This window comes from Tripterygium wilfordii, chromosome 7 (assembly GCF_013401445.1).
Source record: "Tripterygium wilfordii isolate XIE 37 chromosome 7, ASM1340144v1, whole genome shotgun sequence".
NCBI classification, from domain to species: domain Eukaryota; kingdom Viridiplantae; phylum Streptophyta; class Magnoliopsida; order Celastrales; family Celastraceae; genus Tripterygium; species Tripterygium wilfordii.
The window spans coordinates 5,773,534-5,789,429 of record NC_052238.1 but is presented as its reverse complement, the minus strand read 5'-3'; the positions used below and the strand labels follow the sequence as shown (position 1 = coordinate 5,789,429).

General features: G+C 37.7%; 3 protein-coding genes across 6 annotated transcripts; all 3 read left to right on the top strand.

Moving 5' to 3' along the window:
- Window positions 1-5,223: 5,223 nt before the first annotated feature.
- On the top strand, window positions 5,224-6,580 carry LOC120002516. The gene is made up of 3 exons (XM_038851284.1): window positions 5,224-5,545; window positions 5,651-6,015; window positions 6,098-6,580. Exons 1-3 carry the CDS (start codon window positions 5,224-5,226, stop codon window positions 6,362-6,364), a joined length of 954 nt encoding a protein of 317 aa, XP_038707212.1. The 3' UTR covers window positions 6,365-6,580.
- A 1,014-nt stretch (window positions 6,581-7,594) lies between these two features.
- Window positions 7,595-12,335, top strand: LOC120002096. Of its 4 annotated transcripts, XM_038850687.1 has the most exons (7): window positions 7,595-8,084; window positions 8,244-8,347; window positions 8,514-8,569; window positions 9,618-9,717; window positions 10,112-10,920; window positions 11,371-11,900; window positions 11,997-12,335. In XM_038850687.1, the coding sequence occupies exons 4-7, from the start codon at window positions 9,708-9,710 to the stop codon at window positions 12,103-12,105; spliced, it is 1,458 nt and encodes a 485-aa protein (XP_038706615.1). In that variant the 5' UTR covers window positions 7,595-8,084; window positions 8,244-8,347; window positions 8,514-8,569; window positions 9,618-9,707; the 3' UTR covers window positions 12,106-12,335. The 4 variants fall into 4 exon arrangements, with proteins under 4 accessions (XP_038706615.1, XP_038706613.1, XP_038706614.1 ...); XM_038850685.1 differs by having other exon boundaries at window positions 8,244-8,569; XM_038850686.1 differs by lacking the exon at window positions 7,595-8,084 and having other exon boundaries at window positions 8,100-8,347.
- Window positions 12,336-12,611: 276 nt separating this feature from the next.
- LOC120002097 (probable root meristem growth factor 8) lies at window positions 12,612-14,505 on the top strand. Its single transcript, XM_038850688.1, has 4 exons — window positions 12,612-13,650; window positions 13,748-13,815; window positions 13,905-13,965; window positions 14,055-14,505. The coding sequence occupies exons 1-4, from the start codon at window positions 13,545-13,547 to the stop codon at window positions 14,219-14,221; spliced, it is 402 nt and encodes a 133-aa protein (XP_038706616.1). The 5' UTR covers window positions 12,612-13,544; the 3' UTR covers window positions 14,222-14,505.
- The last annotated feature ends 1,391 nt before the right edge of the window (window positions 14,506-15,896 follow it).

The following is a 15,896-nucleotide window of genomic DNA, read 5'->3' as shown; positions in this document are numbered from 1 at the left end:
ATGTACTCAAAAAACTCAGCATCTCGAGATTCTAGAACCGTATTCACATGAATATCAGGTATTTCAGATTTATGCACAAGAAATCTATATGCACTACTGTTGTGTGCATATCCGATAAACACGCAATCAACAGTTTTTGGACCCAGTTTTATTTGCTTAGGTGGAGGAACTGCTACCTTTGCAAGGCACCCCCACACTTTCAAGTATTTGAATGACGGGATCCTTCCATTCCATAACTCATATGGAATTTTTCTTGTTTTCTTGTGGGGTACTCTGTTTAGAACATAGTTTGCTGTTAAAACCGCCTCCCCCCACAAGTTTTGAGGTAGTCCCGAACTTATGAGCATAGCATTTACCATTTCCTTTAAAGTTCTATTTTTCCTCTCAGCAATTCCGTTTTGCTGAGGTGTATAAGGAGCTGTCGTTTGGTGTATTATTCCCATATTTGAGCATATCTCCTCAAAAGAGAATGATTGATATTCTCCACCTCTGTCTGATTTCAAAATCTTAATCTTTTTATCAAGTTGGTTCTCAACCTCATTTTTGTACTTGATAAAACTCTCCATTGCCTCATCTTTGCTAGTCAATAAATAGACATAGCAAAATCGTGTGCAATCATCCACAAAAGTAATGAAATACTTTTTGCCACCTCTACTTTGAACAAATTTTAAATCACATAGATCACTATGAATTAATTGTAGAGGTATTGTACTTCTCTCAATTGAATTGAATGGTTTCTTTGCAAACTTTGCCTCAACACATGTTTCACATTTATAATGTGCATCCAAATTAAATTTGGGAATTAGCCCCAAGTTTGCGATTTTCTTCATTGTACCAAAGTTTACATGTCCTAGTCTACCATGCCACAAAGATGGAGAACACACCATGTAAACTGAATTCATCTCTTTATTCATAACTAATTTTGGGTACAAGAATTTGGAATTTTCATTGATTACAGCAACATTGGCTTTAAAAAGCCCATTATCTAAGTACCCTTTGCCTACAAATACCCCACTCTTAGACAAAATAAATTTGTCGGATTCGAATACCATCTTGAATCCTTTCTTGCTAAGAATGGGGCCTGAAATCAAATTCTTCCTGATCTCGGGAACATGCAGCACATCCAGTAGGTCAAGCTCCTTTCCTGAAGTAAACTTCAAAGTCACCTTTCCTCTCCCTTCAATTTTAACTGGGGCAGAGTTGGCGACGAAAATATGTTCTGCCTCCTTTGCTTCCTTGTAGGTGGTGAACAATCCCTTATCAACACATATGTGGCTAGTAGTACATGTGTCAACCCACCAATCCTTGGCATTGGATACCATCAGAACTTGACTTACAACAGCAGCAAATCTCTCCTCATCTTGCTCATCAACTAGGTGGGCTTGATTATTGGCTCGTCCCTTGCCTTTTCCATTTTTCTGGCGCTTATTTCTACAGTCTTTAGCCATATGTCCAGGCTTGTCACAAACAAAACAGTTCCCCTGAAACTTCTGGGGCTTACCCTTCTGTTGATTATTATACTTCCGCTTCCTAAGTTGCCTAGGTTTGGAAGACTCCACCAGATTTGCCTTTGGCTCTTTGGAAGAACATGTGCTCTTCCTATTGTCCTGCTCAATTCGCAGTCGGCCCAGCAGATCATCCATGTTCATCTCCTTCTTCTTGTGCTTCAAGTAGTGCTTGAAATCAGTCCAAGAATGAGGAAGCTTGTCTATAGTAGCTTGCACTTGGAAGGACTCACTCATAGTCATTCCTTCTGCTTCAATCTCTTGCAGAATAACCTGAATTTCTTCAGCTTGATCAATCACTGGTTTGGAATCCACCATTTTGTATTCCATGAATTTGGTCACCACTTGCTTTTTTGAGCTTACTTCCTCGGTACCATATCGTTTATCAAGTGCTTCCCACAATTTTTTAGCACTCGGCATTTTAGAATATGCCTTGTATAGCGGATTGATCATGCTATTCATAATATAATTCTTGCACAGATAGTCACCATACTTCCATGCATCTATAGCAGCTACGACCGTCACATCAGTCTCATCAGCACCAATTGTTGGACACTCTTCCTTCAGGTATCTGACCAAACCAATAGTGGTCAAGAAAAAATACATTTTCTGTTGCCACAGTTTAAAGCCTGAACCAGTAAATTTCTCAGGTTGTTCAGCCTTGATAGAGTGGGGAATCACTGGTGGTGCACTTATATTCACAGTCGGCTTTTCATTAACCTTTCGACTGGACTCGGCCTCACTCACAGTGTGACCATCATTAGCCTTTCGACCATTGCCACCATTAGTGGTCTTATCATCAGAGGAGGCATTGCCTCCCTCTGGATCAACAAAAGGGTCAACTGCAGGATCGTTTCCTACTCCAGGCATCCTCGGGTTATTAGGGGCAGCCATTGTATCAAGTTATATCTGTAATCAAGACCTAGTTAGTAAACACAAAAGGCCAACAAACACACTTTTATCACCTTAAGATTGTTGTCAATTATTTACAAACTAGGGATCACCACTTCAGATAGCAATCATATAAAACAAAACACATGTACCTAGACCATGTATATGCAGGTATATCATATCCCGAGTTCATATATATATATATGACAAAATCATATAAATCCAAACCATGCTTATGTGATCATTGTATAAGCTGAAACCATTAACTCATATATACATATATATTTAATCGGCAATGCTATAGAGCAGTACACATGTAATCAATAAAACTTTAATTGTCTTTTAGTTCAACACGTATTGAATCATTGATTACACATCATCAACCGAAACATGATTGCACAAAATATCACACTGAACAATATGACCAGACTCAAAGCAACAGAGTTTGTTACCGAACGACGAAATGAATTGAAAACAGAATTTGAAGCGAGGTACGCGGATGCGAATCTCCTTAAGGTGATAAAGTCGCCTGCTATCGGTGCCTACAGGATGGATGGCAGTTCACCTCCCAAGATACAACGCTTCACTCCCACCGTTGGTAGCACTATCAAAATGATGGACTTAAGCGAACCTCTCTCGAACTATGCTCTCAGACCTGAATAGAATTTTCTTAGAGTGTGTTTTTCTGTACGTCTTTCAACTGAGAAGACCACTTCTATTTAACGAGGTAGTGGAGATGTGGATAGAGATAGGAACATATTTTGATAACTCTAGTGGATAGACACAATCTTGAATGAATCCAATCTTGCAGGGATTTTATCTGAGCAAAACCAATTTAGTTTTAAGCTCATCTTCTCACATAACTTGAGTTCAGGCCTCAATTGATTTGGGTCATTCTTCACCTCTCTTATTTGGGCTTTGCACCAAATAATCCAACATATATGTATAGTATTCAATTTTACTTGCACGTTTCATCTTTTTGCCGGGGGAGGGTGTTGTTGTTGCCTGAGGTTAACGCAATTTCTGGGATGCTTCAAAACCCAGGAAAAGTGAGATTTATTGACAAATTGAAACTGACAAGTTTACTCTCTCATATTTATTTCTCGTTTTATGATTATAATTTATACATAGTCACCCAGTTGACAATTTACTCACATCTATCATCTAATCTCCATGCAAATAAATCTTATTTTAGGTCCATGTTAAATATTCAAATTAGATAACCGGTCAATCGTTATAATATGATGTTTTAAGTTGATTTGTACCGATAAAGATCCGATACCTAGTTTAACCAATTGAACCGATACATACCGGCCGGTATTTAAAATATTGGTTTCAATATACTTGTGTGACTTGCGAGTTACGAGTTATTGCAATTGCTGTAAAATTTCCTGTCATTAAAAAAAAAAAAAAAAAACACTTGTTTGATGGAGCTCGTGATGACCAGCGCAAAGACAAACAAAAGGTTTATTGTCAATTCACGTCACTTCGGTAGCACAAGTCTTCCAGATACACCTGTAACATAAAACCCAAACGTGTGATCATATGTCACAGGATTGATCCTGATCGTGTCTCGTTTCTATAGTTGAGACGTGAGTGCCAAATTCGGTGCATTGCGACTCACCATATCAACTTTGCACTCTTAATATCAAATGCATGTTGACCGACTAATTGCGGAAGAAGTGACTGTCTATGGCAATACCTCTACATTGGAGGGGTGATAAAACGGGTTAAGTGCATATAGGTCACTGAAAGATACCCCAGTTTACAATTAGGTCACCCAAAGAAAAAAATTTATAATTAGGTCACTCAATGTTCCAATTTTGAGCAATTAGGTCATCACGCTCTAATTCCGGCCAATTGATCGCCGGAACTTGCTGACATGTCCACTTTTGCATATGTCGACCAAATTGACGTGAAATTTTGTGATGACGTGGATTTTTTTAATAAAAAAAAATTGAATAAAGAGGAGAGATTTGATTTGATATACCGTATACATTTCCACCTTCCCACCATAACCCATCTTCTCGAAAACACTTCTAAACCCTATTTCTCTCTCTGCCCGATTTCTCTCTGCGTGGAACGCAGATTCTTCAATCGTCTTCACCGGTTAACTCGTGTACCTTTCGTCTTGGGTTTACGGCCATCGGATAATCGCAGGAGTCGTAGGTCTCGCAAGCTTCAGTGGTTCCAGAAGTAAAAGGTATAACCTAAACCCATCTTTCTTCTGAGTTAGGTCGATTGGGTCAAATCCTTCTGGGTTAGCTCATATATCTTTCGTCTAGGCTTATTGATTGTCTTGTGCCCATGATTGGTGCTTAGTTCTTGACCTGTTAGTGTTGTATTGTTTATGGTGGCATTTTTTTGTGCAAATGTAATATGTGTGACTTTGTCTATATGGGATTTGATGTAAATCATGCATGTACGAGATAGTATGATTGATATATTTTACTGGGTATTTTGCTTTTCACTTGTAGGTTAATGGACTCCATTTATTTTGACATGGTCTTACACCATGGGGGTAAACTAGCGAAAAATAATATATCACAAAAGATTGAATATGTTGGAGGGGATGTTTCATGTTGGGAGAATTGTAATTCAGATATGTTTAGTTTATTTGAAATATTTGAAATATATCACTCCATTTGTTTTGTAGGGATTGGAGAATGTATTCAACATAGTGCTAACTGGTTTTGAGCACAGAATATGTGCTAGACACCTGTATAATAATTTCAGCAAAGAACACAAGGGAGTGCAACTTAAAAGCCAGTTCTACAAGATTATTGCAAGGACTACAATTCTTGAATTTGAGCATGAGATGTGTGTAATGAAGACACTTTCTGAACCTGCATGGAAGTGGCTGGATGATAGGGCTGACAAGTTGTGGAGTAGAGCTAAGATTAGGACTACTTGTAAGAATGATATGTTGCTTAACAACATTTCAGAGAGTTATAATGGTAGCATTCTAAAACATAGAGGAAAACCTATTATTACATTTCTAGAAGAATTGAGGAAGGATGCAATGAAGAGAATTGTAAAGTTGAGAAAGGATATGTTGGATTCTAATTCCAACAGCCCACTGGTGCCAAATGTTGCAAAGAGGATTGTGAAACTAGTGGATCTTAGTGGGAGATGGGAAGTTATCTGGAGTGGGGATAATGCACATTCACTTTTTGAGGTAACCTGCAGACCATAGAAGTATGTTGTGCACATAGTGGAAAGAACATGTAGTTGCAGGGTTTGGGATCTCACAGGGATACCTTGCTGCCATGCAATTGCAGCTCTCAGGTACATTGGACATCCTATTGTTGAATATGTAAGTCATTATTACACAAAAGAAACATACTTGAGAGGGTATAGCCACTTTGTTCATCCTCTTAATGGTATGAATATGTATCCCAATACTCATGCTGAAGCTGTGCTTCCACCACCGCCAAGGAAAAAAATGGGTAGGCCGCAAGTAAAAAGGAGAAGGGAAGCTGGGGAGAGTCAAGATCCATCGAGGTTGAGGAGGGCTTATCCTGTGATTAAATGTGGCAAATGTGGACAACCAGGGCATAATAGGAGAGGTTGTAGATCTGATGGTGCAGCAAGGATGGTAGGAGGAAATCCTAATATGGTAATGGTTCATATAACTTTAGTTTTGTAATTGTCTGACATTTGTATTTGATGCAACTTGTTTTATATTTGTATGTTTACAGGCTGGTACCTCTACAGCTGCAAGTACAAGGCCTGTTAGAAGTGGTGTTAGAGGTGGCTCCTCAAGAGGAGGTGGTGTTAGAAGAGGTGGATCAAGAGGAGGTGGTGTGCCCAGAAGAGGTGGGATACGAAGGAGGGGTGTTGTGCCAATGAGAGTAGGATCCAACTTAACAAGTGATACTGTTGGTGCTGCAACATCATCAACTAGAGTTGCCTCAATCCTACAAGCATCTCAAGAATCTGTTTGCACAAATGGTGATAGAAATTAAGGAGCACTAAATATCTTTTTGGTCTCATTTTGTATGTATGTCTATTGGCAGTATTTTAAATGCTTTACTTGTATATTTCTTATGTATTTTGGATTATGTGTAAGTTTATTATTTATGTCTTTTGGATGATGTTGATGGATTAGTACTTGGTGATAGAAATCAATGTTGTATTTGATTTTATCGGTTTACATATATGAAATACATAACAAGTATATTCTGTGACAATTTGGGTCATAAACATAAATTTAATGACCTATTTACAAATAAACATTCTGTTAAAATATAAGGTTTTATATACTTTTTCATAATTTTTTTACAAGTTCATATTTCAGGGAAAAAATAAATTTTTTATTAAAAAAGCCACGTCATCACAAAATTCCACGTCAGTTTGGTCCACATATGCAAAAGTGGACATGTCAGCAAGTTCCGGCGATCAATTGGCCGGAATTAGAGCGTGATGACCTAATTGCTCAAAATTGGAACATTGAGTGACCTAATTAGAATTTTTTTTCTTTGAGTGACCTAATTGTAAACTGGGGTATCTTTCAGTGACCTATATGCATTTAACCCGTGATAAAACTTGTATGATTTGGATCATCGAATTTGTTTGATTCAAATTAAATTAAGTTTAGACATAATTTATATTTCAATTTAAATTAAATTAAGTTTAAACATAATTTATATGTCTGAAATTTGAATTTAAACATAAAAATTTATATGTTTGCTTATCGAGCTTAATCCGATTTAGGTTATTATTTAATACGTGAGAAATTTAAATTGGATTAAAGTCCGGACATCGAGACATGTAAATATTTAAATTGTTCCACCCAAAAGCAACTCTAAACCCTTTTTTTTTCTCGTGTGATCCATTATTTAAAAGTGACGAGGACGAGACTCATATCCATGGGGGCTCAATAAAATCTCCCGAGAAAATACAGCTCCATTCTTCAACCACCAAAGCACTGACGCCATCATCGTCCAGTGGCGGAGTTGGGATGGATTGTCACTGGGGTCGCACTTTCTATAATGATAAACAATTATATATCAAAATAACCTATTAAGAGGACAAAATGATATTAGTTAAAATAACTCAAATAATCATAGTTATAAAAATAAACATATTACAATTTGATAAATAATAAATAAAATATTACATATATTAAATTTTTTTTAAAAAAAATTTGAGTGGGGTCACTTGACCCCACTCCACCCGCCTATCTCCGCCGCTGTCATCGTCATCTGCAACACACGCACAACATTAGCATTTTGGCAGTCTCACTCCGCCGTAAGTTTTTTCGGTCGAGATCTTCCACCGTATCAAACTTTCTGGCCAACAGCGCGCACACAAAAATCGTCTCAAGTATTTGACTTGTAAACGAGTATGAAGTATCGTAAGAATCGCCGACATCTCTGTCAGTGGTTTCGGGATTAATTAATGCAAAGAGTCGAACAGTGGAACTGGCAGAACGGATCGGGATTGATGCCCAAAAAGAATTTTCTCAGGAAAATGATATCGCTGTTTGGTTAGCAAGAAAATTAAGAAGAGCTGAAGAGGTAAGTGCGAAATCAGTTAAGGATTACGACAAAAAATGTTAGTGGTCTGTGTTGGTGGAGGTGGAGAGAGGTATTTAATGCGAATACTGATAGGCCCAGGTGGTGTTACTGCGGAAAGAGCCGTTTCTTACTCCATCAGATCAGTCGGTATTACTTACAGGGGAGGGTATACTAGTTGACCTTTCTATTTTATAGATTTTTTTTATATAATTACAACTCACGCTCTGATTTCTCAATTCTCTCTCTTCATTTCTTCATTTACTATTATATTTGTCAATTTTTACTCCGCAAGAAACTAATTACGCTTTATTCATGCCGGCTTAAGCTTTTTAGCTGGTGTTTGTGTAGAGAGTAGAGACCTCCAGACCTCCTAATTCATCTTCCAGGGTGTTGTGTGTGTTATTTCTCCAGCCTCTTCACAACCTGAAGGTTCTCTGTTTCTATTTTCACTGATTTCTCTGTTTTTTGATCTCTCTTTCTAGCTCTCCTGTTTTTCCCCCTAAGAACACGAGTTACACTATTGGTTTCCTTTTATTTGATCTCCTTTTTTGGTGAATATTTTCGTGGAATTATATTGGCCGTGAAATGAAAACAGGGTGTCCATCGAATTTTAAGGGGGGTAGAACTGCTCTGTTTCGGTTGATCTAGAAGGTACTTCATTTTTTTTTTGCTAGTAATGCTTGTTTCATTCGGTTTATTAGGGTTTTCTGTGTGTTTGGATCTGATTTTAGGACCCTCATTTTGGTATCTACTGATTGTTCTTTTTGATCCATCTGGGTTTTCTGGCTGTTCAATTTCAGATTTCTAATATTTTAGTAAACTATTAGATCTTTTCAGAGCAAGAAGAGGGCAAAAGGTGGTGTTCTTTTTTTAGATTGAATAATTTATTTGTTGAAAAAAGTTGAAACACTCTCTGTCTTCTTGCTATACAGACGACCCACTTTAGATTCCGCTCGCTTTAACTCATCTGGGACCGATCCCTGTGCATTTCTTGACATTATTATGTTCCTTTTGACACTGTTTGGGACCGATCCCTTTCATCTTTGGACTGGATAAGTATGCATTTCACTAAGCTAATGACGGAAGCTTCTATAACAATTATCTGGTGATTTCTTTAATGCTAGAACAGTTCTTTGATTCTTTCCGGTATACTGCATATCCCTTGTTCGGTTTCGTGATTAAAATAACTATGGTATTGGCATGGATCCTTTCATTGTTAGTTAAGTTAATCAGGTTCATCATTTGACAGTGGTTCTTATTTCGCTTTTCTGGCTTTATTTGTTTGGGTGAAGATAGTATACACCTTGGTGATATATGATGCTTCTAATTCTCTACGTTTCTTTCTCGTTTGGAATATTTCTTATTTATTTTAGCAAGTTTTTGTATTAATCATGATGATAAGTTTTGAGCATATGCTAAAGCTAGTTTTGTTTCCCAACCCATGGTGGTTAATAATTAGTAATTATCCTGGTCATATTGGTGCTCAGTTGTAGGTATCCTAACTTTCTATAGGAGCGTCTGTCAGAAGTCTCATTATATTTTCTTGTGCTTGGTTCCTTGAAATGTAATGTTCTTATTCTATCTGTGAACTTGATTAAACGTGAGTGTCTTTACATTTAAAAACTTTTTTGTTCCCCCTATTGTGTCCTTATGTTGCATTTGTTAGTGTCGTTATAAGTGATTGCCTTTCCATTGCCAGGATTGGTTGCACATTCCCGAGTTCTTGCATGAAGATATTGCTCATAATAGCTTTGAGGAACTCTCTGATATTTCCTAATACAAGCAAAACATGAAATTCGGTAATAGCAATCTTCCTTGTATCCCTCTATCCCTCTCATTGTTTTCTTTCGCTGTAGTTTCCTCTGCTTTCTGTGTACTGTACATTCATCATCTCTTTCATAAACTTAACAAACATGGTTCTTGTATTCAATGCTGTAAGTTCTCTGTCCACTTCAATAGCGTCTATATTTTCAAGGATATTCTCTGATTCTGTAATTTGGAAATTTTGATGATTGAAATTAATGTTTCTGCAACACCATTACATGAGATTAAAATAACCAATGAGTGAAAATCATGTGGTTTGTCAAATTTGTTATCCGTGAAGGTCTAATGCCTGATGGTGCCCACAGAGATTCTCAATGATCTCTGTTATTATATTTCTGGTTTCACTGTCATTTACTACTTTGCTTACAGCTAGTGAAGAAGTATTTTGCCATGGAACCATTGGCCATAAGCCAGATTCTAAACCTTCTGATTATGATAAGGATGCATTGAACGTCACATGGTTGAAGAGGGGAAATGATGTAATGAAGGAAAATCAGAATGAAGTTCTTCGTGATTTTAAGGCTAATGAGGCAGAAACAGATCAATCACCACACATGATGAATGATAAAGGTTGGACTGCACCAGAACTTAATTGTTGTATGAGGGCTGTGGAATCCTCTGAAAGGGTGGAAAATGATGCCAAAGATATATTGGCATCTGAAACTCAATGTCAGAAAAGCAAATCATTTGAGGACGCTGCTTTTTTTACGGAGAAAGGTGTTAAGGATTTTGATCTGCCAGAATTAGTTTGCTACAGAGAGAACTCTTACCTTGATGTCAAGGACATTTGTGTCGATGAGGGTGTGCCTTTGAAGGACAAACTTGTGTTTGAAGATGTTTTCAATCACAACAACACTTGCACATTCATACTTCCTGAGAAGAATCCAAGCATTGAAACGATTGAAGAAAAGTTGGATATTGACACATCTATTCCCTTTTTGTTGAAATCTGAAGCAGATAAGGATTCCAACAATGATTTTGCCAATCAATGTGATAGCAATGATTTGATGTTGAAGGGGGAAGTAAAAAGTGCCACGCCTGGAAATAGTGCAGATGAAGTATCCAAAGAGATATTTTCACTTGGAGACTTGTTTTCAAGGATAGATTCCAGTGCAGAGGAGTGCAACCTCAAGTCCACCATTAGTGACCCAGTTGAACTCACACGGCAGTCTATTCAGGTGAACATCTTTAAGGCTATCTTAATCCATAATGTACACAAATACCTATAATAATAGGTTGATTTCTTTGGCTTATTGGTTAATGGTTGTCAATGAAATTTAAGAGGAAGGCAAAATTTTAGTTTCTACAACTTACAAAACTAATGAAGCGTGATGGCATAAAAGAGGCAGTATGTGTGCATGTGTTTTTTTTATACCTCAATGAACATTCTCGTTTCCCAGAAATAAAATAAAATCAATTAGTAGAGACATCTTATTGTCAGTAATGAGGTCATTATTTGCGAAGCTTTTGTCCCTCACCTGTGACTCATATTCTAATAGCATGTGATTTCAGTCATAAAGAGAAACATGTAAGCTTCTTATAATGAGTTGTCTGCGTAAATGAATGATATTGAGGGGGGAAGGTAGAAATGTTGGAATCTCATGGTGATTGACATTTTGGATATGCAGGTCTCAATTGAAAAGACAAATGAGGCCGGTCCAATCATGGTCTCTTCAGCTGATAAATCAGATAATGACAGAGTGGAGGTAAACTTGGTAACCTCCTCTCAAGTTTCTGGGCCTGACGAATCTGAAAATAGCAGCAAGGAAGAAAAACTGGGAAGCGCTGCTCGAGTGTGTGGGTCTGAAGATTCAACCAATAGCTGTATTGCCAATGATGTATCTTACAACAGTAAGGTCGAGACTGGGAGCATCACTTTTGATTTTGATCCTGCTGCACCTACAGCAAGCAGCAGGGAGGAGTGCCCACGAAATAGTGATTCTGAGCCTTTTCCGACTCTAAATTTGTCCGGCATTGAAGATGCGAAGAGTCGGCTAGTTTCTAGCCAAGCTCAAGATAGCTATGGTGAGACAAGCTTTTCTGCTACTGGTCCTTTATCTGGAGTGATTACTTACTCGGGACCCATATCATATTCTGGCAGCCTCTCTCTCAGATCAGATAGTAGCACGACCAGCACTCGTTCATTTGCCTTCCCCGTGTAAATTACTGTTGAACTATTATTTCTTGTTCTACCATGTCCTCATTACATATGAAGTGATAACTAATATTTAGATCTTGACTTTTATATGCACAGATTGCAGTCTGAGTGGAACAGCAGTCCAGTTAGAATGGCCAAAGCTGACCGAAGACATTTACGAAAGAATATGGGTTGGAGGCAAGGTCTTCTTTGCTGTAGATTCTAACTTCTTCTATATTATCAATAGATTCGACACGAAATATATATATATATCATCAAAATTTATACAAGTGGATTTTAGTAATATGAATAGCCATAGCCATACAGTTTCCTCTTATCCGAGTTGTCGTATGCAAGTATGCTTTGAGTTTGTTCTTGTACATGTTGGTTGAGAATCTGAAGATGCAAGAATAGCTTATACTTGGAAGATTTAAATGTACTACCTTGGTTTGATTATTATTTTACTAATTAATTTTGATTTTGAAATCTAGAAAAGAATAAGAATATGAAGATCCTGAAATCCTGTGTATGGGCATGAACTTGTATGGTACCTGGGGTAGCGAATGTAGTGTTCGTTTTTGTCTCTCTCGATCTCTCTGTTTCTTTTCTCCTTAATTTTTGTATGTTTATTAATAATTAAGATTTTATTATTATTAATTTGGTAAGTTAAAACTATACCCCGGTTACCAGCAAACATGTTTGGATAAGTTCAGGATTTCTGGTTCTGTTTATGGCTAGCTCCCCATATTTAAGTTCAGAATTTTTATTGAAATATGTCCTCTTTGATAACAATGATCGGAAGATTTAATGTTTGCTAATTGAGCTTCATACTTCAAATCTTTTATGTAGTTTCAGGAAAATTTTGTGGTCTTGTGGGTTAAAATTGATGATTTGTTGAACCCCACACAAATTAAAAGGTGGACCTTTTATTGTAAAAAATTATGCTCGTGGTTGAAACAAGAAGACATGAGACAATTATTATTTATTCTATTTTATAAATATTTTGTTTTTAATATTATTTTTTATATTTTCAAATGTATAATTAATAGATAATCCAAAACAATATCAGGGGACAAACCTCGCTTAGTTTTCTCGCCATGACATAAAAAATTCTTTGTTCGCCCTGTGACCCCCTCATATTTTGTCCTGACTCCGTTCCAGGGGATCGAGTTCCAAAAGCACTGTAGCAGCAGCCAGCTTATGTGCATAAGCAATCTAAACTGTTCAAAAGTTAAATAATTGCTTTTAAAGTTATTTTTAATTAAAATATCATTTAATTTAAACCCATTATTTCCCTCTAATAGAATGATTGTGGGTTGTGTTGGTACGTAGTCTAAAAGATATTAGCTTTAATTTGTTGGGGTGGTTGCATGCCTCGAATGTATACGCTAATTAGGTGTGTTCTGTTCATATGAAACAAAAGGACCCCACCATAGTAGTTCGCAAAAACCAACTCAAATGGTGTGAAGTCTCCCAAAAAGGAAGTGGTGTGTATATATAGAATTTCCATGCACATGTTTTGGAACTCTGCATTTAGTGCTTTGTGTATGCCCTCTCTTCCTCACTTTCCAAGTAAAACTCCTCCTTACTCCTTAGTCGATATATATACATATATACACCCAACACACTCTCTACAGAAAAGTCTCTCAAGTCTTATGCACAATAATGGAGTTCATCCTAACAACTACTCTGTCTATAGTTAGCCTTCTTTTATCACTACACACCTCTGCTGCTCTGCAAAATGTGGAGCCATTGTCTCTTGATGAACAAGGTATGATACTGCTCCTCTCTCTCTCCCCCCCCCCCCCCCCGGGTGTCTTTCTCATGATTTTCTTATTTGACAAAACTTATTTGGTGGGTTGGTGCAGCGTATAATCAACTCCAGGTTCTTCTCCCAAAACTGCCAAGGAAGCTCCTCCATGAAGAAGTACTCACTGTAAGCAACCCTGTTTGTCCCAAATCTCTATCCCTTTCGAATATGTTATTACTAGGGTTCATGTTAGTCTAACTTTTGTGTGAAAACAGGATCCAAAGTATGGATTTCAGGACACCATTTTGTACAAGCAGCAGAAGAAAGACATTTCAGGTGCCAATCTAGTTATGCATCAAACATTTTAGCTAGCTTTCCATCCAAAAAGATTTATATGCCGATGTGGGATATGTGTATATCTATAGGAAAGCATAAACCAGGAGAGCAGAAAGCGATGATGCATGGAAGCAAAGGGACATGGAAAGAATGGATGGAGGGGTCGACGGACGCGTCCCACTTCTTCACGATGGACTACACCCACGTTAAACGACGACGTCCCATACACAACAAATCCTTGCCGGTTTCTCCATGACACCCCCCGATTTTCAGCGATGGCAAAATTTTTGTTGTGTTGTAATTAAATTAAGGAAACTAATTTATTATTATTATTATGTTTGTTTTTTTTTGTGGCCGACACGTTGGAGCGATACCCTAAGATTTGTCCTAACCATATGTAATATTATGTGAGAGTTAATTATGTATCTTTTTATTCGTAGTCTAATTGTGTGGAACCCAACATTTCGTCGTGGTTTGTTTATTGTTAAACAATTTTTGTTTGTGTGATTAAGTACAAGACCATATGGTCCATCGTCCTCGGTGGACTATCAATTAGTACTACATTTGGCATGTGTAGTCGTTAACGAGGTGCATTGTTAACGAGGTATTAGAATTAGACTGCCAATTGTACCATAGTCAATATGTTTGACGACCAAGACTTAGTTTTGAGAAAATTAATGAATTAATTAATTAAAGTACTAGCAGGAAAGTGCGGGCTTACGAGAACCATGAGTAATTTAGATGAGACTCATGTATGTGATATCTTATAAAGATCTCGAGTTCGAGTCTCCTCATCTCTTTCTAATAAAAAAAATGTGGGCCTACTTACCTATATTCAGGCCGTGGGCCTATATTTTACCAAAGGCCCGGATTAGGAATTTATTTAAAATCCCTAAGGCTAGAGCAGGCCCTGGCTTAAAGCCAGTTCTTGGGCCGGGTAAGTGGACCAGTGCTAATTATTCTGAATAATGATTGAGACCCTCAAAAAGTGACCTCCAAAAAACCCTCATTTAATGTGAAGTGTTGGATGTGATGTGGGCCCTACATGTGTGTTTTTAATCAATGGCTATCTTAATGCCACATAGATTTGGGGGACTTTTGGGGGTCAAATTTTGGGGGTCTCTAGCATTGTCCAATTATTCTAAGGGGAGTTTTAGTCACACACTCACACTCCGATTTTTACTAAATACACCCCTTGTTAATAATAACTCATGAAAACTCTAAAATTTTATAAATACACCCAAACTACATAAATTTGAGAAATTTTACAAACACATTCCGTAATCAAATATACCATTGCCGGCCATATTGTCATCTATTGGGGTTATTCTCTAGTTGAAGCTTGTCGGAAATGTGAAATTTCGGCTCGTAGTTATCCCAAAGTCAGTATTCGAGACCAAAATAGTCCAAAAATGCCTTGTTTGGATCAAACTCGGGTTGTCAATTTCTGGCAACGTCTTGACTGGAAAATGGGTGGAATGGAAGCGCCTTGCCACGAGGAGTCCAAAGGTGGTGTCGGTTTCCTCCAACAATGGCCAGATTCTTCGAATTGAACGACTTTTCTCGCGATGGCCATAGACTTTCAAACATGATTTCGACGATTACGATGGACGAAACTCATCAGGGTTGGTCGGGTTTAGTTCGTGGTGGCTTGGGTTTCAATTTGGTGGTAGTGGTTACCGGATTGGTGCTCGGACGGCGACGACACCATGGTTGGTAGTGGGTGCTCGTGAGGAAAAAGAGAGAGATGATGAGGGGGTGGGGTGTAAAGAGCATATATCTTCAAAAAAAGACACAATCAAAGCAAAGTCAATAAAGTCGGGGTACACTTAGTAAAAACTAGGGTGTGACTAGGCTCCCCTTATTCTAATATGAGACTTATTGTGTGGGGAACAATGCTAAAAACCCCCCAAAATTTCACCCCAAAAGTC

Bases quoted from the DNA above. Each gene is read 5' to 3' on its own strand.
- LOC120002516 (XM_038851284.1), top strand. From the start codon at position 5,224: ATGAAGACACTTTCTGAACCTGCATGGAAGTGGCTGGATGATAGGGCT. The intron at 5,546-5,650 runs GTGGGGATAATG...GGGATCTCACAG, and splicing joins GAGATGGGAAGTTATCTGGA to GGATACCTTGCTGCCATGCA. The intron at 6,016-6,097 runs GTAATGGTTCAT...GTATGTTTACAG, and splicing joins TAGGAGGAAATCCTAATATG to GCTGGTACCTCTACAGCTGC.
- LOC120002096 (XM_038850684.1), top strand. From the start codon at position 10,057: ATGATCTCTGTTATTATATTTCTGGTTTCACTGTCATTTACTACTTTG. The intron at 10,921-11,370 runs GTGAACATCTTT...TTGGATATGCAG, and splicing joins TCACACGGCAGTCTATTCAG to GTCTCAATTGAAAAGACAAA. The intron at 11,901-11,996 runs GTAAATTACTGT...TTATATGCACAG, and splicing joins CGTTCATTTGCCTTCCCCGT to ATTGCAGTCTGAGTGGAACA.
- LOC120002097 (XM_038850688.1), top strand. From the start codon at position 13,545: ATGGAGTTCATCCTAACAACTACTCTGTCTATAGTTAGCCTTCTTTTA. The intron at 13,651-13,747 runs GTATGATACTGC...GGGTTGGTGCAG, and splicing joins ATTGTCTCTTGATGAACAAG to CGTATAATCAACTCCAGGTT. The intron at 13,816-13,904 runs GTAAGCAACCCT...GTGTGAAAACAG, and splicing joins TCCATGAAGAAGTACTCACT to GATCCAAAGTATGGATTTCA.